The following is a 26,647-nucleotide window of genomic DNA, read 5'->3' as shown; positions in this document are numbered from 1 at the left end:
TTCGTAGGGGGTATATAAAGCAAGATAATATCTGCCCATTTTGCAATGTGAAGAAGTTCAATAGAGAAACACAAGGATTTTGTTGCATGAATGGAAACATTAGATTACCATCACTGGAAGCACCTACACAGAAATTTTTGCATTATGACCGGGAAACTCCAGAATAAAAAAATTTTCTTCAAAATATAAAAATGTATAAAGCCTGCTTCAAAATGACTTCTTTCATTGTCACTTCGATCAACACTAACAGAGATGAAATCAATTATGTTTTTTCCATCTCAGGACAAATCTATCACAACATGGAATCATTACTACCACTACCCTAAGAAGACCACAAATTTCTGGAAGCATATTTCATTAAGAAACAGAAATTGATAAACGATGCACAATTATCAGTGGATCACATATTCAAAACAGCATTAGAGCAGATGATTTATGATGGCTATAAAATTATAATTCAAGCCAACAAAACACCAGTTGGAGAACACGAATGTCGTCTTAATGCACCTCAGATAAACAAAGTCACCATTGTAACTGTGAATAATGAAAACACAAGCTCTGGCATAATTTTAAAATGAAGAAGAGAAGGGCTACAATGCATTGCAGAGACACATCGTTCATATGACGCCCTCCAGTATGCATCATATTTCTGCATGGAGAGGATGGACATCATTTTAATGTGAAACAAATCCAACCTGAAACAGACATAGAAACAAACAAAGAAAGTCACTTCCAAGGAGTTCTATTCTTATCACTTAATGATCACTTAATGATCAGAGACAATGAAATTCACAATCACATTCTCAACACTTACCGTTTATTCCAACAATTCCTGGTATATATGTATGCAAAAATAGAAGTGGAACAGATGCTTTACATAAGACTGAATCGGAAGAAACTGTGCATGGAAGAATACATCCACCTTTGAGACTCAATCATAATAATGGAAACACTGATGAACAATGGAACAATTGTAATCTTACACTCATCATACATAGGAAGTTCGAGACACACAAACGAATACACTCAAGATGCCACAAGCTACATAAGAAAATATGGATGACATGACCTCTTCGTAACATCCATATGCAACTCGTTGTGGCCAGATATCAAAGTACAACTAAGATACGGACGAGCCCCCATGCATCGAAACAACATAATACCCCAAGTTTTCCGGCAAAAACTAGTGGGATTTATTGAAGTCATTACAAAACACCATATCTTTGGAACCGCTAAGTGCTGCACAATCGAATGTCAAAAACGAGGACTGCCTCACCTACACAATATCATAAAGGACTCATCCCATGGATATTGACAAAATCACCGAAGCTGAATTTCCCAATCCACAAGAAGATATGGAACTGCACGACATAGTGAAAAACGTGATTCATGGTCCATAAGGGCCATTAAACCCCATTTCACAATGTATGAGTGATAAAAAAAAACACGACAACAACAACAACCTAAAACCATACTTGGATGACACACAAACCAGAGTTGATGGCTATCCCAAATGCAGAAGATGATCATCCAGAAACAGTGGCTTCACAGCAAAATTACAAATATGGGGCAGCGACAAACTGGGAATAGATAATCAATGTGTAGTACCATGTAACACACTGCTTTCCAAAACGTTCCAAGTACACGTAAATGTAGACTACTGCAATTCAGTGACATCCATCAAATATGTCTGTAAGTGTGTGAACAAAGGCAGTGACATGGCAGTTTTTCTAATAGCCAAAGACAATGAACAACAAAACAGTAATGACGAGATCCTCATGTAACAAATGGAGAGATACGTTACCAGTAAGGAAGCACTGTGGCAGATTTTTGGTTTTCCCAAACATGAACGCGAGCCAACTGTGCAACATCTAGCAGTATATTTGGAGCATGGACAGAGAGTTTACTTCACAAAAGCATCACCAGAAAAACTGCAAGCAAACCCGCTCACAACACAGCATCAATAGCTTTTTACCACCTGTGCCAAATGGCTCCATTTGTGAAAACATTACTACATGTCAATGTCCCTACCTATTATACATGGAACCTTTCAATGATGAAAACAAGGAATTCCAATACAAGATCATCCTGGTGCACTAGGTAAAGTTTACACAGTATATCTGAATAATGCTGATGTTTCTATCTCCAGATGTTGCTACACCAACTAAGGAGCAAGTTCCACAGATCTCAAGATTGTTGATGGTTGCCTATGCCAGAAGTATCGAAAAGCATGCCAACACTAAGGACTACTGGAAAATGTAACCAGTGGGAATCAACACTACAAGAAGCCTCACTCAAACCCTCGGCTGACAAATGAGGGACTGACAGTAGGTAACCCATTGAATCCAAAACAGCTTTGGGACTTCTTTGAAGAGTGTATGAGTGATGACATACTGTACCAAATCTGACAAGCTCATCCTGAAATGACCGTCAAATTCAATGAACATCTTCAATGAAATACTCATTCGCCTAGAAGATAAACGTTTAGCAATAAGCAACCAGACCTTAGTACAACTTGGGATGCAAGTAACAACAAAATATGCTATCAGTGTACTAAAATCAAAATTACAGAGGAAAAATGCTACATCATCACTGATCTACTTCAATACATTGCTCACAACAAACCACTCATCAATGACAATGAAAAGGAAATTTACAACATTTTCATCGACCTTATTGACCACAACACTGGCGGAATTATTTATTTGGACAGGCAGTACCAGGAAAATGTTTCTAATAAATCTTTTGCTTCCAAAAATACTTGCTAAATAACACGTCACACTTGCATTGTCATCACCCAGCACTACAGCCACACTTAGGGAAGGACAACGAACTGCCCATTCCGCCCTACAATTACCATTGAATATACCCAAAGGACAGTTCCCGGAATGTAAAATCTCAAGAGCACCTGGATGGGGTGAACTTCTAAAGCAAGCTAAAATTATCTTCTGGGACAAATGCATAATGGCAAATAAAAAATAGTCACTCGAAGCCATGGACAGAACATTGCAAGACTTGATCATACACTGTAAACTTTCATGGCCCGTATTGTCTTCACTTAAAACTTCCTGGCTAATAGGCTGTGGTCGATGCATAAAACTCTCCCCTGATGTTTCGTCTCCGACTGCGGGAGATATCCTCTGAGGTAAAACAGCAAATTGCAAAGAGCACTCGAGGAAGCACTGATTACATAGGCAGTGCAGAGTGCACCACTGTCCATCAGCTGGCATTGGCTATGAGACTGTCCCTGGTAATACCAACATTCTCGATTGAAAGTAATCGATTGTCATGCTATTGGTGCAATGCTGACATCCAAATTTTCTCCAGTTTTACACCCTCTTTCCTGCTTAAATTATTACTCTGTTTATCAGTCTCGGTAGCATCTCTATACATGTGCGCATAATAACGTGAGGTTTTAGATATGATGCTCGTCTAACTGAATTTTATTTCATGATCAGCTTCCTTGTAAACATGTTCTGCTACGGCCGATTTATCCACGTGACACAGGCAGCAATTACTCTTATGATCAACAAGACGGGTGTTAACACTTCTCTTTGTGATACCGATATAAACCTGTCCACAACTACAAGGAATTTTATATACCCCCAGTGTAGCCAAAGGATATTGCGCATCTTTTGCCGATCTTAAATATTCTTTTATTTTTCTGGTGGGTCTGAAAGTAGTTTCCACCCCATACTTGTTTAACACTTTCCCAATGCAATCTGTGACCTTATTAATGAACGGAAGAAAAACCTTGCCATTGTGAGGCTGTTGTTAGTCATCGTTCCTGATTATCTGCCTACAGCGAAGTGCTTGATCTATCTCCTTGCTAGAATAGCCATTCTTCACGAAAGTCGACCATAGGTGTTCATTCAATCTCATCTTTTAAATAAACAGGTTCACAAACTTTGTACACTCTGTCTACCAAGATTTTTATTACACCTCTTTTTTGTCTACGGTGGTGGTTTGAATCTTTATGCAGATAACCATCAGTATGTGTGCCTTCCTATACACCTCGTGGCCCAATGTTCCATCCCATTGTTTAATCACAGACACATCCAGAAAATTCAGTTGTCCATTACTCTCCGTCTCCATAGTAAATTGAATTTTCGGATTAATGCTGTTTAGATGTGTCAGGAAGGCATCCATTTCCTCTGCTCCGTGTGTCCATACTATGAAAATGTCACTGACACAGTAATACCATTTGGCTGGTTTCTTACTGGCAGTCTGCAACACCTGTTGTTCACAAGTCTCCATAAACAAGTTAGCCACAGCGGGACTAAGAGGACTGCCCATAGCCACCCGTCAATCTGTTCATAAAAGTCAATATTGTACTGAGAGTAGGTTGTGGTGAGGCAGTGTTGGAATAATGACACAATATCGGTAGGAAAAATATCCGCTATGCATGAGATAGCTTCATTTACCAGAATCATGGTAAATAATCACACAAAACTAACGAGGATATCATCCGGGCCCACGCTCATTTCCTTTAACTTATCAATGAAATGAGCTGAATTTTTAATATGACTGTCAGCCCTACCAACAAAAGGTTGCAGCAATGAGGCAAGGTGTCTAGTTAACCTCATGGGTGGGACCCCTAAGGCGCTGACAGTTGTTCTCAAAGGAACCTCAAGGTTTATGCACTTTGGGTAATCCATAGAGTCCAGGTGGGTACGCTTCTGTTTTATAAAGCAGCTTCTTATCATCGGAGGAGACTGAAGACGCTTTCATTAGTCGATTGGTCATTTTTAAAATCTTCATAGTCGGATCATTCTGAAGTTTTTTGTAATTGGAGGCAACCAAAATATCATTGATCTTTCCACAATAGTCCTCACTCTTCAATATGACAGTGGCATTATCCTTATCTGCAGAAAGAATAATAATTTTACCTGCAGTGATATCCCTCAGTGCCTTCCTTTGTGCCTTTGTTAGATGGCTTACATGTACATAATATTTAAGATCAGCAAAAGATGCATGACATCCTTTGGCTACACTGGGGGTATATAAAATTTCTTATAGTTATGGACAGTTTTATATCGGTACCAAAAAGAGATGAGTTGACATCCGTCTTGTTGAACATAAGAGGAATTGCCACCTGGGTCACACAGATAAATCGGCTGTAGCAGAGCATGTTTACAAGGAAGGTGATCATGAAATAAAATTCAGCGAGATGGCGCCTTATGTAAAACCTCGCATTATTATGTGTGCATGTACAGAGAGGCTATCGAGATTGATAAACACCATAATAATTTTAACAGGAAAGAGGAAGGCGTTAAATGGATAAAATTTTGATGTCAGCGTTGCACTGGAAGAGTGACGATCAATTACTTTCAATTGAGAATGTTGGTATTACCAGAGGCAGTCTCATAGCCAAAGCCACATGATGGACAGTGGCACCCTCTGCACTGCCTAAATAATCAACACTTCCTCGAGTTCCCTTTCGCAGTTCGCCGTTTTACTTCGGACGGTGTCTCCCGCAGACAGAGACAAAACGTCAGGGGAGAGTTTTATACATCAACCACGGCCTATTAGCCTGGAAGTTTTAAGACTTGCGAGGAAACTCTGAAGTGATGGGGGGGAGCTCTACTCATACTCTCAGAAGATTTTCGATAACACTTCCAGTCATCCCCAAGTCGATGCTAGCAGACGAGATCAATGCTTGCTTTTTTAATAATAATAATAATAATAATAATAATAACTACCCCCATGAACCATGGACCTTGCCGTTGGTGGGGAGGCTTGTGTGTCTCAGCAATGCAGATGGCCATACTGTAGGTGCAACCACAACGGAGGGGTATCTGTTGAGAGGCCAGACAAATGTGTGGTTCCTAAAGAGGGGCAGCAGCCTTTTCAGTAGTTGCAGGGTCAACAATCTGGATGATTGACTGATCTGGCCTTGCAACACTAACCAAAACGGCCTTGCTGTGCTGGCACTGCGAACGGCTGAAAGCAAGGGGAAACTACAGCCGTAATTTTTCCCGAGGGCATGCAGCTTTACTGTACGGTTAAATGATGATGGCATCCTCTTGGGTAAAATATTCCGGAGGTAAAATAGTCCCCCATTCGGATCTCCGGGTGGGGACTACTCAGGAGGACGTTGTTATCCACACGGATCGGAGTGTGGAATGTCAGATCCCTTAATCGGGCAGGTAGGTTAGAAAATTTAAAAAGGGAAATGGATAGGTTGAAGTTAGATATAGTGGGAATTACTGAAGTTCGGTGGCAGGAGGAACAAGACTTTTGGTCAGGTGAATACAGGGTTATAAATACAAAATCAAATAGGGGTAATGCAGGAGTAGGTTTAATAATGAATAAAAAAATAGGAGTGCGGGTTAGCTACTACAAACAGCATAGTGAACGCATTATTGTGGACAAGATAGACACAAAGCCCATGCCTACTACAGTAGTACAAGTTTATATGCCAGCTAGCTCTGCAGATGATGAAGAAATTGATGAAATGTATGATGAGATAAAAGAAATTATTCAGATAGTGAAGGGAGACGAAAATTTAATAGTCATGGGTGACTGGAATTCGAGAGTAGGAAAAGGGAGAGAAGGAAACATAGTGGGTGAATATGGACTGGGGGGAGAGAAATGAAAGAGGAAGCCGTCTGGTAGAATTTTGCACAGAGCATAACTTAATCATAGCTAACACTTGGTCAAGAATCATAAAAGAAGGTTGTATACATGGAGGAATGCTGGAGATACTAGAAGGTATCAGATAGATTATATAATGGTAAGACAGAGATTTAGGAACCAGGTTTTAAATTGTAAGACATTTCCAGGGGCAGATGTGGACTCTGACCACAATCTATTGGTTATGAACTGTAGATTAAAACTGAAGAAACTGCAAAAAGGTGGGAATTTAAGGAGATGGGACCTGGATAAACTGACTAAACCAGAGGTTGTACAGAGTTTCAGGGAGAGCATAAGGGAACAATTGACAGGAATGGGGGAAAGAAATACAGTAGAAGAAGAATGGGTAGCTCTGAGGGACGAAGTAGTGAAGGCTGCAGAGGATCAAGTAGGTAAAAAGACGAGGGCTAGTAGAAATCCTTGGGTAACAGAAGAAATATTGAATTTAATTGATGAAAGGAGAAAATATAAAAACACAGTAAATGAAGCAGGCAAAAGGGAATACAAATGTCTCAAAAATGAGATTGACAGGAAGTGCAAAATGGCTAAGCAGGGATGGCTAGAGGACAAATGTAAACATGTGGAGGCTTATCTCACTAGGGGTAAAATAGATACTGCCTACAGGAAAATTAAGGAGACCTTTGGAGAAAAGAGAGCCACTTGTATGAATATCAAGAGCTCAGATGGAAACCCAGTTCTAAGCAAAGAAGGGAAAGCAGAAAGGTGGAAGGAGTATATAGAGGGTCTATACAAGGGCAATGTACTTGAGGACAATATTATGGAAATGGAAGAGGATGTAATGAAGATGAAATGGGAGATATGATACTGCGTGAAGAGTTTGACAGAGCACTGAAAGACCTGAGTTGAAACAAGGCCCTGGGAGTAGACAACATTCCATTAGAACTACTGACGGCCTTGGGAGAGCCAGTCCCGACAAAACTCTACCATCTGGTGAGCAAGATGTATGAGACAGGCGAAATACCCTCAGACTTCAAGAAGAATATAATAATTCCAATCCCAAAGAAAGCAGGTGTTGACAGATGTGAAAATTACTGAACTATCAGTTTAATAAGTCACAGCTGCAAAATACTAACGCGAATTCTCTACAGACGAATGGAAAAACTGGTAAAAGCCGACCTCGGCGAAGATCAGTTTGGATTCCGCAGAAATGGTGGAACACGTGAGGCAATACTGACCCTATGACTTATCTTAGAAAATAGATTAAGGAAACGCAAACCTACATTTCTAGCATTTGTAGACTTAGAGAAAGCTTTTGACAATGTTGACTGGAATACTCTCTTTCAAATTCTAAAGGTGGGAGGGGTAAAATACAGGGAGCAAAAGGCTATTTACAATTTGTACAGAAACCAGATGGCAGTTATAAGAGTCGAGGGGCATGAAAGGGAAGCAGTGGTTGGGAAGGGAGTGAGACAGGGTTGTAGCTTCTCCCCGATGTTATTCAATCTGTATATTGAGCAAGCAGTAAAGGAAACAGAAGAAAAATTCGGAGTAGGTACTAAAGTCTATGGAGAAGAAATAAAAACTTTTAGGTTCACCGATGACATTGTAATTCTGTCAGAGACAGCAAAGGACTTGGAACAGCAGTTGAACGGAATGGACAGTGTCTTGAAAGGAGGATACAAGATGAGCATCAACAAAAGCAAAATGAGGATTATGGAATGTAGTCGAATTAAGTCGGGTGATGCTGAGGGAATCAGATTAGGAAATGAGACACTTAAAGTGGTAAAGGAGTTTTGCTATTTGGGGATCAAAATAACAGATGATGGTCGAAGTAGAGAGGATATAAAATGTAGACTGGCAATGGCAAGGAAAGCGTTTCTGAAGAAGAGAAATTTGTTAACATCGAGTATAGATTTAAGTGTCAGGAAGTTGTTTCTGAAAGTATTTGTGTGGAGTGTAGCCATGTATGGAAGTGAAACATGGACGATAAATAGTTTGGACAAGAAGAGAATAGAAGCTTTCGAAATGTGATGCTACAGAAGAATGCTGAAGATTAGATGGGTAGATCACATAACTAATGAGGAGGTACTGAATAGAATTGGGGAGAAGAGGAGTTTGTGGCACAACTTGACAAGAAGAAGGGACCGGTTAGTAGGACATGTTCTGAGACATGAAGGGATCACAAATTTAGCATTGGAGGGCAGCGTGGAGGGTAAAAATCGTAGAGGGAGACCAAGAGATGAATACACTAAGCAGTTTCAGAAGGATATAGGTTGCAGTAAGTACTGGGAGATGAAGAAGCTTGCACAGGATAGAGTAGCATGGAGAGCTGCATCAAACCAGTCTCAGGACTGAAGACAACAACAACAACAAAAACAACAATAATGATAATAATAATAAAACACCCACACATCTCTGGCCACCCATACAATACTGCAACTAAGAAAAAAATATGAGATTTGAACTAACGAGAGATGAAACAATAGCACATTTTGCTCAACAATTTTTACAAATAGGCGAAGACACATATCCTATTGACCAGACGATCCGCCTCATGAAAATCAACAGTGATTTCTGCAACATAGCCACTGCTTAAAATGAACTCATCGACCAAATTTATCCAAGCATTGTTCACAACTATACCAATCTGGACTGGCTATTTGAAAGTGCAATTTGGTAACCAAAAATAATATTTGAAAGAAAATTCCCAGTGAAGAGAGAATATACAAATTTATCGACATGATGGTAAACATTGAAGACAGTGTGAACTTCCCTACAGAATTTCTAAACACTTTGCAAGTACCAGGAATGCCATGACATTGCCGTTGACTTAAAATTGGATCTCCAATCATACTACCCAGAAATCTGAATTCGCCAAAACTATGTAATGGAACAAGGATGATCATCAAACAGCTACCAAATAACATCATCGAAGCAAACTTATGAATGGAGAGTACAAAGGACACACACACACTATTTATTCCCAGAATACTGCTGATCTCTACTGAAATGTCATTCTAATTTAAAAAAGACTGCAATTTCCAATCAAAATAGCCTACAGTTTTACAACTAACATAGCATAAGGGCAAACTTTAAAATATTGCAGCATCAACCTGAAAGACTCTTTCTTCTCTCATGGTCAAACAATGGAAAATCCAGGATGGAATGTAACAATATTAGAGAAGGAAAGTTGCCACTCACCACATAGTGGAGATACTATGTCGCAATAGGCACAACGAAAAGATTCACACAATTATCGCTTTCAGCAATTACAGCCTTTGTCAGCAATAGACTCATGCGCACTTTCGGCCATTAAGGCCTTTGTCAGCAATAGACCCACACGCATGCACACACAAACGCAAACGCAGACGTGCGCGCGCAAACGTAACTTGCACACACATCTGCAGTCTCAGACAGCTGAAACCACACCGCGAGCAGCAGCACCAGTGCTTGATGGGAGTGGCGACTGGGTGGTGGTAAGGAGGAGGCTGGGGTGGGGAGGGGGAGGAAAAGTATGGTGGAGGTGGTGGTCAGTGAAGTGCTGAGGTTTAGACGGAGGGCAGGAGAGAAAGTTGGGGGGGGGGGGGGGATAAGTAGTGGAAAGGAAAGAAATAAAAATAAATTAAAAGAATGGGTGTGGCAGTGAAATGACAGCTGTGAAATGCTGGAATGGGAACAGGGAGGGGGCTGGATGGGTGAGGACAGGCACTAACGAAGGTTGAAGCCAGGAGTGTTACGGGAACGTAGGATGTATTGCATGGAAGGTTCCCACCTGTGCAATTCAGAAAAGCTGGTGTTGGTGGAAAGGATCCATATGTCACAGACTGTGAAGCAGTCACTAAGATGAGGGATATCATGTTTGGCAGAGTGTCCAGTTCAGGGTGGTCCACTTGTGTTTTGGCCACAGTTTGTCAGTGGCCATTCATGCGGACAGCTTATTGGTTGCCATGCCTACATAGAACACAGCAGAGTGGTTGCAGCTTAGCTTGTAAATCACATGACTGGTTCCACAGGTAGCCCTGCCTTTGATGGGATAGGTGATGTTAGTGACCGGACTGAAGTAGGTGGTGGTAGGAGAATGTATGGGACAGGTCTTGCACCTAAGTCTATTAAAGGTGTATGAGCCATGAGGTAAGGGATTGGGAGCAGGGGTTGTGTAAGGATGGATGACTATATTGTGTAGGTTCGGCGGATGGCGGAATACCACTGTAGGAGAGGTGGGAAGAATAGTGGGGAGGACATTTCTCATTTCAGGGCATGACGAGAGGTAATTGAAACCCTGGCGGAGAATGTAATTCAGTTGCTCCAGTCCCGAATGGTACTGAATTACCAGGGGAATGCTCCTCTGTGGCCGGACTGTGGGACTTTGGGAGGTGGTGGGGGACTGGAAAGATAAGGCACAGGAGATTTGTTTTTGTACTAGGTTGGGAGGATAGTTACGGTCAGAGAGGGACTGCTCATCACTGCAGATGCGACAACCACGGGTGGCTATGCTGTACGGAAGGGATTTCTTGGTATGGAATGGGTGGCAACTGTCGAAGTGGAGGTATTGCTGGTGGTTAGTAGGTTTGATATGGACAGAGGTACTGATGTAGCCACCTCTGAGGTGGAGATCGACATCTAGGAACGTGGCTTGATGGGTTGAGTAGGACCAGGTGAAGCAAATGGGGGAGAAGTTGTTGAGGTTATGGAGGAATGTGGATAGGGTGTCCTTACCTTCAATCCAGACAGCAAAGATGTAATCAATGAATTTGAACCAGGTGAGGGGTTTAGGATTCTGGGTTTTTAGGAAGGATTCTTCTAGATGGCCCATGAATAGGTTGGCATGGGATGGTGCCATGTGGGTGCCCATAGCCGTACCCCGAATTTGTTTGTAGGTAATGCCTTCACAGGAGAAGTAATTGTGGGTGAGGGTATAGTTGTTCATGGCAACTAGGAAGGAGGTTGTTGGTTTGGAATCCATAGGACATCTGGAAAGGTAGTGTTCAATAGCAGTAAAGCCATGGGCATTAGTAAGGCTAGTGTACAGGGAGGTGACGAGCAGGGCACCGTGTGGTAAAGGGGCACAAACTGTGGAGTCAGTGGAGGAAATGGTTGATATCTTTTATATAGGATAGGTTCCAGGTAATAGATTGAAGGTGTTGGTCTACAAGAGCAGAGGTTCTCTCAGTGGTGGCACAGTAACTGGCCACAATGGGTCATCCTGGTTGGTTGGGTTTATGGACTTTAGGAAGCACGTAGAAGGTGGGAGTGCGGGGAGTGGTAGGGGTAAGTAAAGAGATGGACTCTGGGGAGAGGTTCTGGGATGGGCCTAAGGATTTTGAGTAGTGACTGGAGATCCTGCTGGATTACTGGAATGGGGTCACTGTGGCAAGGTTTGTAGGTGGAAGTATCTGACAGTTGATGGAGTCCTTCCACCAGGTAATCCTTGCAATTCAAAACAACGGTGGTGGAGTCTTTGTCTGCAGATTGGATTATAAGGTCGGGATCAGTTTTTAGAAGAAGGACTGCGTTTCTTTCTGCGAATGAAAGGTTAATTTGCACATTGAGGAATTTGGGGAATGATGGTGAGGCAAGGTTCGAGGTTAAGAAATTTTGGAAAGTTAACAGGGGGTGGTTTGGAGGCAGTGGGGGTGGATCACGGTTGGATAGAGGAGTGAACTGAGTTAGGCAAGGTTCAACATTGGTCTCTGGTTGAGTCTGATTGGTAGGGTTGGTGGCAAAAATCCGTTCCACTGTAGGTACCGGGAGAAGGAGAGAAGGTTCTTAACAAGTCCTGCATGACTGAATTTGGGAGTGGGGCAAAAGGTGAGGCTGGAACTGAACACTTTTTTTGATGTAATATTTTGGTTTGTATTGCTGACTGTCAGCTGTTATTGCCTAAGATTGAATGTTATTTTTGTGTGTGTGTGTGTGTGTGTGTGTGTGTGTGTGTGTGTGTGTGTGTATATAGTAGACGGTCCATAAAGTAAAATTTATCAGTACACCGTAATTATCCTGTACATTTACTTACAATATGTTGTTCCTCTACCCGATTTATTAGACAGCTCGAGAGTATCTTGTTATCCCTCACTATTATATAACTTATTTTCCTTTCTCCTAGAGACCCACTACTCTTAATTCCCAAATTCTTGCTTTAGATTTCATCCCACCCCTGACTGGATGGGATGGTTGGCTTCTACAAACCTTTACACATGTAGATTTTACTCCTTTCTTTACTTATTCTTTCTCTCTTTGTTCTGCATACTAACATAAGGCACAAAGGAAAACACTTCACTATGAGATTGTATCATACAATGGGATATTATTTTTCAGAACTAAACACTTATGAAAAACCTAAGGTGATAGTGTAGTCCAGCAATACAACAAAGACACAAATTAAAATGTAATAGGAATAACATCGCAAAATAAGAGTCGAGTACTGCAAAGTTAAGGAACCTTTTGTTAAAGTATATTTATTTACATTACAATTAAACAATATTCTATAACAATGTCTATTGTCATAGGGGAGTTTGCAGGGCATATGAGGTGCCCTAGATTCATACCTAATCAAATCACTATCATGACTGGGTTTCAGTACGTACAGTATGTTATAATAAAGCAGGTCACAACATTTCATGTAGCTATCACAAGCAGCTTTTGATATATAGGTACATAAAAAAGCCATTTTGAGAAAATTGCATTTAAAGTTTAAAATGATAAAGCTCACTCATATTTTTAAATTAAGGCTCATAAGCACCCAGCAGCATTATAACATAGTCTTCTTTGCCACCCCCCTCCTCTTTAAGGTTCTTCCTTTTGTCTCACCTTGGTTCTTTGGTGGTGAACTCGGCTGCATGCTGCGTTTTGACTTGTCTAACAATTTCAACTTCTTTACCATATGGCAGCCTGGCGTGATGTTGAGATGGACCTGATTCTTATTCTCTCCCTGTTTCCATTATTAAATGTTAACACTCCCTGTTTCCATTATTAAATGTTAACAAAGCATCACTAACTCCCAGTTTCAGTGCATTTAACCTTATAAACACATTTTAGGTACTCTTGTCCAGATAATATTATTGAAAGACTCATTGGGATTCTGAGTCTGCCAATGTAGATACTTTTGGAAGACCTATTTTACAAAGTCATACACAAAACTTTGGAAAAGTCTGGGTGAGTTAGGTTTCTATAAATTTGCTTGATGGCTTCCATACAGTTTCAGGAATAGAGTTCTTGTATTTCAAATACACTCCTGAAACTTCAGTCTTCCATGATTTACATCACGATTCAGGTCCAGGTGGGCATAGTGAATGTATTGGTTTTCAGTCAGTTGGAGAGTTTGTTGAATTACGAGGCCAAGACTGCTTTCTTCATACTTTCTAAATCATTTCCATCGTCCCTGAAGGCCATTTCATAATACTGATCTGTGATGCTGATCTATTGTTTTATTAGTCAGCTGACCCCTCAGTGGCTTAAGCATCTAACAGTGTGGTGATGTGAAGAGTTTGTTTTAATTTTCTGAAGTGTGTGGCTATCCTCTTTTAAAAGTGTCCATTGCATTCCACTTCTTTATCTCCACATTTTCATATAGATTTGATTCAACTACATAGTTACGGGCTTTAGAACTACATATAAGAAGTTTCATGTCTGAAATTAGGTAGTATTGGAGATACGATTCTAATACGATAAAACTAAAATACTTCCAAAAGTCACACAAACAAAAGTTGTATGGCACTTTGTGCAGGGAAGAGTGAAGAATATTGTAAGACTTGTTGTATAAAATGTAAAAAATTCTGATTCTTTGTCTGCAATCTTCCCTTAAAGAAAGGGGTGGTGATATTCCAATATTCTCCCTAGTAAGTACAGCGTGGTGCAGATAAAACTAGCCAGTGCAAGTATAAAGGAAATGCAATGAAATTGCAGGAACAAAGAGAGCTTGAAATTACAGAAATGATGAGCTGAAATGGACTTACCATTTATTTATTTGCACTAAAAAATACCTTTATAGATGTTTAAAATGAACCTCTGTAATATCAATACACAGTCGTGAATGTCTAAATCAGATACACCCAGCATAAAGTTCAGATATCGATGGTGGCAACTTCACGGCTAATGTTGTATTTCAGTTTCTGTGTTGTGTGTGGATTTGTTTTATAGACCTTGTTCTTCAAGTGTCCCCACAGGAAAAAGTCACATGTTGTTAGATCTGCCAAATGTGGTGGCCATAAGTATTTCCTGGCAGTTCATTCCTCAGTGAAGACATCATGGACTCATTCCAGGGATACCTTAGCGGTGTGACACATTACCTCTTCTGGTGGAAGCAGGTGTATTGTCTTTCATATTCAGTGTTTCAGTGTGTTGAGCACAAAATGTATCAAAAATTTCCATATATGCAACCATGTTGAGGGTAGTATCAAAAAATATCAGTCCAGTGAGGTGCATTCCTGTTACACTGCACAAACACCGATTTTTAATCATGAAGTGGTTACTGACACACACTGTTAGGATTTACTGTTTCCCAGTGCCTCCTGTTCTGTGAATTCATATGACTGGAAAGATGAAACCATGCTTCATCATTAATGATGTAATGGGAAGGGTCTAACAAACCAGTGCTGATGTTATTCAAGAGACACATGCAATAATCTAAACATTTCTGATTGCCATCTTCCCATAATTGTTGCATGAACATCACATGATATGGCTTCAAATTAAGACTTTTCAATATCTGCTGGTAACACCCTCCTACTTACATGTTCCTGTTGGGCCATCTTATGTGTACACTTCTTTGGGCTCTGAATAAATCTTTAACGAATGTCTGCAATAACTTCTGGTCGCTGAAGGAATTCTTTGTCATTTTACATTTTTCACAGATCTGTAGATGCACCACATTTTGTTCTCTTTGCTGGTAGTCCACTATCTGAATTCTTGACCTCCAAAACTTTCGCGAGTGTCCTACACCAAACCTGTTTTCGCGTAATCTTCCAAAATTTCAATTACTTCTACTATCAAGAAACTCATTTTGCAGACCGCAAAAACTAATTCTAACTTCACTGACAAAATATACTGAAATGCTGACAGAAGAATTCTAACAATCAATTACTGCACTGTTTACTCTTATTTCAGATGTCAAAATATTGCATTCGCATTCAAAGGGGAGGCGGGCAACTTTTAACTGTGCGCCACTCTGTACAATAAGAACACAATTCTTTCTCCCTTGACAAAACAGCCAGTTACTTGAGAACCTCATAAAGCATTTCAAGAGGAATCAATAGCACTGTACTTTATTTAACAGTAAAAAAATCAAAACCTATTGTTACTTGTTAGAAACATACTCTCGAAATCCTAAACAAGAGTTGTTTCATCTGTCCTCAATTTTCATTCATCATCTGTGACACAAGCAGAATATCTGCTTCGATTGTTAACATATTATGTTGTGGTCTTCAGTCCAAAGACTGGTTTGGTGCAGCTCTCCACACTAGACCGTCCTGGGCAAGCCTCTGCATAACTACCACAAACTTTTAATTTCTTTTCCAAATTTCTTCTTTGGTTCCTTTACTGATTACTCTGTTTACAGATTAAATAATATCGAGAATAGACTACAACCCTGGCCCACTCCCTTACCAAAGACTGCTTCCCTTTCATGTCCTTCAATACTCTTATAACTCCAGTCAGGTTTCTTTTTGCTCCATGTATTTTATTTGCTACCTTTGGAATTTTGAATAGTCTGTCCCATATAACTCCAGCAAATGTTCTTTCTTAATGTACAAATGTTATAAACATAGATATGCCTTTCTTAACTATATCTTCTAAGATAACTGGTAGGATCAATATTGCCTTGTGTTTCACATGTTTTTCCACACTTTAACATAATAACAACAAAGATCCTTATAGATTGAAATTCTAAAAATATGCAAGAGCATACTGAGAATGTAAGTTGTTACAAGCTTAGTTGACGTGCAAGATCAAAGGTGTCTATTGTTCCAAGAATCAGTCCATTACCCAGGGTTCGTTATAAAAAAAATGGAACACTTGCAAAGGATCAGGATGTGAAAGTAACAGATGAGATGTCATGTTCTCAGGATCTTAAAGAACTTCTTGGGAAAGGTTAATTATTATAGTCTCTTTATTTTTAATGTGGCCTGGATTATCAATCCATTAAACACATTGCAGAAGTAGTTTGTAACTTTCATGTTGTTTGCAGTTTGACTAAGCATTCAGCAGCCTGAAACAGGAGCTTCACTCAGCTCCTTGTCTCTTCACATATTCCCCAGGGAAACCCCTTTCCTGCCAACAGATGTATTCAATTATGATACTGTGCAGTTCTGTTACATAAGGACCAAAATGGAGGAGAGAACTTTAATGCGTATATTTCGACAACATTAGACCTGGTCCAAGTAACTACTCACAAACTGTAAAGCAGGTAGTAGCACATACATAGTACACATGAATTCCATGTATACTTACATGAGATAACAGACAACAAACCTCTACTTGCACATATCAACCATATGTCTTCTTTGCCAGGTAAAATGGCTGAAAGGCTACAGATATAGGTGCCATTACTCAATTATTATTCATATACAATTCAGTATAAGACAGCTGGCCATAGTCTAAATCATATGAAATTCAACTTGTGCTTTTATCATGTGACATCCTGAACTGTTTTGGGTCAAGGCAATCACATATACACAGTATTTCTTGTCTTCAAAAAAGCATTTGATTCAATATCACACCTACACTTCTTTTCAAGAATACTGTCATATGAGGGTGTCAAGTGAAATTTGTGACTGGACTGACGATTTTTGGCTAAGGAGGATGCAGTGTGTTATCTTGGCAATTTGTTTTGGAAATCTCAATGCCCGTGTTATATATTAATGATCCTGCAGACAATATTAAAAGTTACTATAATCTTTTTACAGATGAAGTGATTATCTACGAAAGACTACAATATCAACAAGCCACAACCGTAATTTGTCAACTCAAACAAGTGCCTGTGTGTAATAGTTTGTAAGTATATGAAATGTAACAACCACACAGACTCAGTCTCAAGTAGAGCAGTTGGCAGATTTCAGATCATTGTTAGGGTACTAAGAAAATACAATCAGTCTATGAATGAGACTCGTTACAAAACATTCATGCAACAAATGTTGTGGGACCCGTATCAAATATGAAAAACAGAGGATACTGAACAATATATAATGTGAGCAACACAAATGGTCACAAGTTTGTTTAAACTATGGGAAATTTCATGGAAATGCTGAAGAAACTGAACTGATAGAGGTCTGAAGACAGGCACTATCCTATGAAAGACTACTTACAAAGCTTCAAAAACTAGAACTATGTGACAAACCTATGTTGTTGTTGTTGTTGTTGTGGTCTTCAGTCCTGAGACTGGTTTGATGCAGCTCTCCATGCTACTCTATCCTGTGCAAGCATATTCATCTCCCAGTACCTACTGCAGCCTACACCCTTCTGAATCTGCTTAGTGTATTCATCTCTTGGTCTCCCTCTACGATTTTTACCCCCCACGCTGCCCTCCAATACTAAATTGGTGATCCCTTGATGTCTCAAACATGTCCTACCAACCAATCTCTTCTTCTAGTCAAGTTGTGCCACAAACTCCTCTTCTCCCCAATTCTATTCAACACCTCCTCATTAGTTATATGATCTACCCATCATATCTTCAGCATCCTTCTGTGGCTCCACATTTTGAAAGCTTATATTCTCTTCTTGTCTAAACTATTTATCGTCCACGTTTCACTTCCATACATGGCTACACTCCATACAAATACTTTCAGAAACGACTTCCTGACACTTAAATCTATACTCGATGTTAACAAATTTCCCTTCTTCAGAAACACTTTCCTTGCCATTGCCAGTCTACATTTTATATCCTCTCTACTTCGACCATCATCAGTTATTTTGCTCCCCAAATAGCAAAACTCCTTTACTACTTTAAGTGCCTCATTTCCTAATCTAATTCCCTCAGCATCACCCGACTTAATTAGACTACATTCCATTATCCTTGTTTTGCTTTTGTTGATGTTCATCTTATACCCTCCTTTCAAGACACTGTCCATTCCGTTCAACTGCTGTTCCAAGTCCTTTGCTGTCTCTGACAGAATTACAATTTCATCGGCGAACCTTAAAGTTTTTATTTCTTCTCCATGGATTTTAATACCTACTCTGAATTTTTCTTTTGTTTCCTTTATTGCTTTCTCAATATACAGAATGAATAACACCGGGGATAGGCTACAACCCTGTCTCACTCCCTTCCCAACCACTGCTTCCCTTTCATACCCCTCGACTCTTATAACTGCCATCTGCTTTCTGTACAAATTGTAAATAGCCTTTCGCTCCCTGTATTTTACCCCTGCCACCTTCAGAATTTGAAAGAGAGTATTCCAATCATCATTGTGAAAAGCTTTCTCTATGTCTACAAATGCTAGAAACGTAGGTTTGCGTTTCCTTAATCTTTCTTCTAAGATAAGTCATAGGGTCAGCATTGCCTCACGTGTTCCATCATTTCTACGGAATCCAAACTGATCTTCCCTGAGGTCGGCTTCTATCAGTTTTTTCACTCGTCTGTAAAGAATTCGCGTTAGTATTTTGCAGCTGTGACGTATTAAACTGATAGTTCGGTAATTTTCACATCTGTCAACAAACCTAGGAATTATTAAAACCGTCCAAGTTTTGCTCTCACAGGGATTATGAGGACAACTGGGATGTGAGCGACAACAAATCTTGGTAATGGAAGTAAGTGTTTTGCTATAAGCTACGCTACACGACCAGGTTTTGAAGCAATAAAACAGGAGAGGCAGCAGTCAGCATCACATAGCACAGTGGTGGATGGTGGGCATGAGTTGCCAGCTACAAAAACAATTGGCCAGGCTGCTGTTAAATGGTTGTGGGGCAGCTACTGCGAGATTTATTTGTATGTTGAAATGGACTGTGACACACCAGCACTGTACCTGGAGATGGAAAGAGAGAACAGCCTCTCCAAAACAGCATGCTCACAATGCAATCTTTTGCAACAAGAAACCTGTGCTCAACCAATAATGTAATGCAATTCTGTAAATATCTGTATGGCAGTGCCTCAGTGTTGTCACAGATCTATCTATTTTATGTATTTGTGGGAAGACTGTTAGATGCAGAGAAAAAGCAACTGACAATGAAGTGGGTGCATATTAAGGTACCAATTATCACAATATCTGTACTTACACACCTAACGCCCTTTGTGCAAATGGAATTGACAGAAGCCCGAATATCCGTACTATGGGAAGTTGCCTCTACCATACACTTTGCAGTATGTAGATGTAGATCATCAAACCAATGTGTTGTCTCACCTTCTATGGAGCACCTCAAGCATGACAAGCAGGAACTGAAGATCTGAGATTACGGGAGGTCCTTTCTTAGGTGAAAAATGGCTGGTCTCAGTGCTAGTCCTCTCATACAGATACAACATGCAAAGCTTATTTTTTACTTAATCAGCTGTTGTCAGTCACATAAGGGAACCTCCTAATAGCAACAGAGAATGACATGCATTGTATAGTGATTTGTCCCACACACTGTTACAAAGTGCTTTTTACTGCAGCATAGTGGAAATCTGGGGTTTCTGTAATGATGGTATGATGCCATATTTATTAGCCAGAAATACACAGGGATTCCTTTCCTAAAGCGGACCCAGCAGTGTTCAGCGTAGCAACCAGTTCCACATGAAGTATTCTCCTCATGGCGACATACAAATGCGATTGTTTGCATGTAGACTTTGCAAGCTCATTTCTCAATACAATGTAGTCAATTGTGGTAGAGTCACTCACTGTGTGTGCAAATTATAATCAATGACAACAGAGTAGACAGCTAAGGCATTGTCTAGCATTAATCAGACAGAAGGTCTCCCTAAAGCAATAGTTCCACCTAAATCTCTAACTACCCACTGGAACACAGGCTGGGGTTAGCAGTCAGATGCCAGTGTCCCCAGGGCTGACGGGTAACAGATGTTTATTCCCACTGTTGCGGACGCTGTGGTGCTACACTGGCTTTTGGCTATTGTAGATTTGGTGGTGGCTATTGCTGCTCAGAAGATTTATGATGTCAACAGTGTTTGCAGCAGCGGTCTGAGGTGAAGGTGATATGATGGCTCCTCCATCCCTGGTTGCCATGAAAGAATTCAATTCTGAGGACACCAATTTGTTACAAGGGGTGTACTGTAATGCTTTTTCCATCTGAGACTGGAAGGTCCTTAAAATTTTCCTGGTTTTCCATTTGCCTATGGATGGTATTACGGACACACAACACCGTGATTCCAATACAACATTAATTTATTTCTCTCCAAGGAATGTACATCATGGAATATAAAACATTAATTCAAGGATAATCAATATTTCCAGAGTGTCTATAATTACAAATATCAACCCGTAACACCCTCCCCACTCTAGTCAACTTCTAGAGGAATGACCAGTTGAACGGGACGTGAGATTATGGATCCTTGTGAAGTTCGTAAGGTTATAGTTCGTATTTTCCCATCTCTTCCTTCATGAAGATCTTCTATCCGCGCCTTCCTCCACATTTGTCATGGACGAACATCCTCTTGTAGAAGAACGACATCACCCAGCTGGAGTCTTCCTGAACCTGGCCTTGGTTGATGAGTTTCATGGAAGTTTTTGAGCAGGATCATATTCTTTCTTCCACCTGTTCCAGAAGTGTTCTACCATCTTCTGCAGCCGTTGAAATTCCTCGGACAAGTCGTTTCTAACTGTTGATTCTGGACCAGTAGGTAGTGTTGTGAGTCGATCACCTACAAGGAAATGTGCGGGCGTCAGTGGCTCGGATTCCTCTCCCCCTTGCGTAATTGGTCTAGAGTTTAGTGCTGCTTCTATGCTGACCACGATTGTGTTGAGACCTTCTTCGTCCAACTGTGATTGTCCTAAAACTTTTCTCAGGCAGCGTTTGATAGATCCCACCATCCGTTCCCAGAATCCTCCCCACCAATGTGTGTGTGGGGCGATGAATTTCCAAGTGATGGCTTGCTGGGTGAGGTACTTGTGCGTCTTGCTTGCCATGAGAGCCTGCCAGAGCTCCTCCAGCTCCAAGTGCGTGGCATGAAATTATCTTCAACAAGTAAAGCAGCTTGCGGAAAATTCATTTTGTGAATTACAGCAAGTTCTTTCAGTGTCGCTGCAAGAAGAAACGGACTGCAGGTAAGTCCGAAAGGTAGCCGGGTGAAGTGGTATGTAATCCTTTCGTCAGTTGTAATATAGTTTCCTTGTTGGTCTACGATTACTTTGTACCAAAAAAACCTAGTGAGATCTCTATCTTTCCTGTGAAGAACTAACTGTAGAAATGCTTGTTTGATATCGGCAATTACGGCTACTTGATGTAGACGATATCTCAGTAATATTGAATGAATGTCAGGAAGTAAATTAGGACCTATTTCTAAAGAGTCATTCAATGAACGTGCATTCTGGTGGAGTGACGAACCATTCGATGACACCTAACTTTTCTTTCTTTATTGCATGATGTGGCAGATAAAATGTGTCACGCAATTTCTGTCCAGAAGGGGTGACTTCCACATGTTTCTTCTTGGTGTGTTCTATCATTTGCGCCTCGTAAATTTGTTTCAGTTTCTTGTCCTTCGTAAATTTTTTCTCCAGTGAAGCAAATCTCTTCTCTGCTTGCTGAAGATTATTATATAACATAACGTTGGGTTTTCTGGGGAAAGAAACCACTCTTCTTTTGTCTTTGATGCAGTAGGATTTTGAGAAATCTTGCAATAATGCCAATTCCTTCTGATTCAGAGTTGTTGTTTCATCTTCTGTGATTGCCATTGTTTCTAAATCCCAGAAACGTCATAAAATATCGTCTGTTGTTGTCACTGTCTCTAAACTGGTGTAGTTTGCCGTCACAAGGTTAGCCGTGGTGCTTGATTTGCTTCCACTAAGAATCCAACCTAGAACTGAAGGTACCAGAACAACTGATGACGTTAGTCGAATCGGAGGGGACTCTTTAACGATTTTCCAATAGTAATCTGCTCCGATAAGAATCTCAATGGGAAGATCTTCTGTACCATCCCTTAGGTCCGCAAACTGAAGTGCCCGTGTGTGTACAAGTTTTCTCAAATCGGAAGGCACAGTTGGGTGCGCAGAAAATGAGTATGTGCTTTCGAACGCAGTCATAGACGTCTTAGAATTAGTCCATGTACCCTGTAGTGTGAATTCTACGACTCTACGATGCGTTGAAGTTGCGGATGGCATTTCAAAGGCGCTGACAGATAGATCACGATGTTTTATAGTTCTTAAACCTAGGTCATCAATCAGGAACTAGGAAATGAAGCCTGACTGACTACCGCTATCCAGAATGCAGCGAGTAAGTTTGCTTAATCCTGCGGGTCCACTGACCCAAACTCGAGCTGTCTGAAGATAAGTAAAACCTGCTGAACTTACATCGATTCTCCCTACAGATGTAGAGCTAATTTGCTGAGAAGATGAAGAAGAGGCAGCAATGTCAGTACAGACAGCTTTGTGATGACTTTTCTTGCACTTAGAACACGAGACCTTGCCCTTCTTACTGCAGTTTCTAGCATGATGACCTCGGTTTAGACATATAAAACAGCGATTATCTTGCTTTAGTTTATCGATACATTGTTGGCTGTCAGTTACTATGTTGCAGTCTTGGGCCAAATGAGAGCGAGCTTAGCAAAATACGCAATATGATTGTACCGGTACTTCTCGTTTAATCTTACGCGGATTTTTCGCTTGTTTTGAATTTATGTGAGGCGCTGCTGCAGTGGGCGTGAAGCTAAGAGATGACTGATATTCTATACGAATTTTTTGTGCAGTGAGAGCACCATGAACTTATTCTTCCAAAAAGTTAAGTAGTTTCAGTACGTCTCCTTCTGCTACTTCAGTTCTTCTAGCACGAATGACCCATTTCTGCCACATTTCAGCGGGACATGGACGCAGAATTTTCGGAATGAGAATTTTACCATATGCCACAACGTCTTCTCCTAAGGCACACAGTGCTTGAATACGACAGTTACATTCCAGGAATGTACTGTTCAGCGTTTCAGGTGTCGCTGACTGTACAGGCTTTAGCGCATCCAAATAATCGAGGTGCGCCTGTATAATGTGATTGCTATCTCCATATCTATTCAATAAAATTTCCTTTGTTTCTTCATACGTGTTAGCCGTTATAGGTATTCCATGTACTATCAACTTCGGTTTGCCTGACAGATACCCTCATAGGACAACATGTTTGTTCCCAGAAGCGGGACCACATTTTGACATCTCCACAAAATGACTCACGCTTAACTGCTGGTAGCTTGACAGAGTGGAATACAGTTGGTTGTGTGAGCACTGGTGGTGACGTGATATTCATCTGCGACGTTGTGGCTGAAATCTTGTAATCAATTGCTTTTGTAGCCTTCTCCATAGCGCGTTTGACTTTGTCTATATATTCCTCATAGCTCAGCACGTCTACATTGTATTCATCGTCAGAGAGAAAATTATGAATAGCGACATCTAATGAAATGAGCTTCTCTAGAGTTTCTTGAAGACGTTTCTGTAATGTTCAAAATCATCAAACAGGCTTTCTGTGGTAAGAGCATCAACAGCCGCACAAAACCGCGTAGCATTAGTCCTCTCCCTAGTTCGCTTTCTTTTGAAGTTTGCTAACTGTATCTCTGATTCGTCCTGCATTATGTCTTACTAAAGACGGCTGTTGTAAGATTGTTTACGAGTGCGCTTGTGAATAGCTTAAACGTTTAACAAGCAGCGTAAGCGCAAATGTATGTGAACGAAAACCTTTTAACAAAACTAGCTACTCTGAGTGCAAGTTTCAGGCTTGCAATACAAGGCGGCAAAAATTGTTTTGAAGCAACCAGTTCATGCGATCATATTATATTGGAACGAACTTAGCTTGAGATGCGGTCCGACGTTGTCTCTTGTTTCCTACAGCATGAAGTAAGCTGTTAATTGTTGAAATCACGCAGGAAATCGCAATTTCTTCCATTGCTGGCCTGTGACTTTGATGTCTAAGTAAACTGTAGAACTTAGTCAATGTTGTGACCAAGGCAGTGAGTTCTACACGTATTAAATTCTGAGAACAATGGGAGTTAAAGATGTGACTTTTGCATCTCTATCTAGAAATAGTAATCACTGGCCTATGGAGGCATTTACTTACAGCCATACACTTCTTTTATACTGCCTTGTGGAGTTACATACTGAAAAGGAATTACAGATTTCTTCCTTGTACTCTGTATGGTGATGCATATCTCCTACCAGCATGTCTTCATACTACTTGCTGTACATAGACAGACAGATACTTACATGTAATTCAGCCTATTAGTCTGTCAGGCATGTTTCCTGTCAAACTGCAGGTGCCACAAAACCATGAGGTAAGGAGCATGCTTAGCTTCTTCAGAGTCTCACGAGGCACAATTTTATAAAAAAAGCATGAAGACTTTTCCAGGTACGTGTCTTCATCTCCCATGTTTAACATACATGGCCTGAGCTCTTAGCTCTTCATTATTAAGTTCAGTTTTTCTTTAGAGTTCTACTAAGTTTTTACTCTTTAGAATTCTATTAAGTTTTTACTCTCATGGAACATTCTATTACAAATGAAATGATCATATGGCATTATTGGAAAAGAGGCCCTGTCTGAGGTTGTTTGGCTGCCTAGTGCAAGTCTTTCTATTTGATGCAACATCAGTGACTTGCACACAGACAAAGATGAAATGAAATGATTAGGATAATGCAAACATTCAGTCCCCAAGCGAAGAAACTCTCAACCCGGCTGAGAATCGAAGCTAGGACCCTGCGATCTAGACACAACGATACTAACCACAATACAATGAGCTGTGGACATTTTATTACAGTGAGCCAGAAGTAGATTAAGATAGTAATGTCACAGAATTATGTATTTACCTGCTTAGTGATCTTCTTGAATACTTCTTTTTTGGCCTTCTGGTTGCCAGCAGCTATTTTATCATCAAGCTTTTGGAGCTCTTGACTATTACAGTTAGGAATTTGTGTCATTACCTGGAAAAAGAAAATATGCTCCTAGTATAAAGCTCTAAAAATTAAGCTGCAAATATAAAATACTGTCCAATTCTAAATTTGAAATAATCAGCATAAAAATTGAAAAAAGTGAGTACATTAAAAAATTGTATTACAACAGTGCTTTCTTGTCATTCATTTCTTTTTAGTCCAGTGGATTACTTTGCCTGTGACACATGGTTATGGAACATGTTATGACATATACAAAACAGTTTTAAAAGAGGAAAAATCTGTATCAATGATGGCAGGAATTTTCAAGTGCATCTATTACAAAGGAAGAATGAGAAGCAGTAATTTGATTTGAGAGTTGCAAAGTGTTAACAAGTCTCTAAAAAGATAGTCTGCCAGCCTCATCTGAACAAAAAAAACGTTTTTACTGGACCATACCATGAGCTCCCAGAAGTTGTTGCAATCTGGGTGGTACTGGAAACAGAATGCTATGCACGATTCTCAATAGTAATATGTACTGCTTCATTTTCTTGCACCTCCATAATCGAAACCAGCTGCATGTAGGAGGTTGTGGACAGTTGTCTTGCGTGTATCTAGGCTTTTGCTCATTTCTGTAGCTGACACTGACATGAATGGATTCTTGACAATGACACTCAATATTGATTCCTAGCAATTACTTTAAGTCTTCTCACTCTGTCACAAGTATGAAGATCTTTTTCACCATCCTCTTCATATCTTCTTATCCACATCTTTGCATTTATTACCAAGATGACATTTGCTTCTGCAATATAACAGATCAGGTAACTTCATTCCCATATACCAACAGTGCAGCTCCTAGTTACTTCAAAGAAGTAATTCACGGTTTGAAAAGAACTCCTTCCTATTATTAATTTCCTCATTTTTATATAGCTAGTGATGCATTTCATGCACAATGGTTGAGAAAATCATGGAAGTAATGAGCTTGTACTTATTCACAAATCCAATCAGAAAGAATGCCTGTTCACAACTGCAATTCCAGCCAATTGTCTCTCAAAGATACTCATGATCGTGACTGTATAACAGAAGAG

General features: G+C 40.2%; 1 protein-coding gene across 1 annotated transcript in view; it reads right to left on the bottom strand.

Annotated features, from left to right (window-relative positions):
• The window catches only part of LOC124607247 (exportin-5), a 193,846-nt gene that overhangs the window by 2,661 nt on the left and 164,538 nt on the right, over window positions 1–26,647 (bottom strand). Inside the window, exon 17 of the mRNA XM_047139523.1 lies at window positions 25,500–25,613. Within this exon, the coding sequence (XP_046995479.1) occupies window positions 25,500–25,613 (114 nt within the window). The remainder of the gene's footprint in view (window positions 1–25,499; window positions 25,614–26,647) is intronic.

This window comes from Schistocerca americana, chromosome 3, assembly GCF_021461395.2.
Source record: "Schistocerca americana isolate TAMUIC-IGC-003095 chromosome 3, iqSchAmer2.1, whole genome shotgun sequence".
Lineage (NCBI taxonomy): Eukaryota > Metazoa > Arthropoda > Insecta > Orthoptera > Acrididae > Schistocerca > Schistocerca americana.
This window is presented reverse-complemented; position numbering and strand designations above follow the sequence as displayed.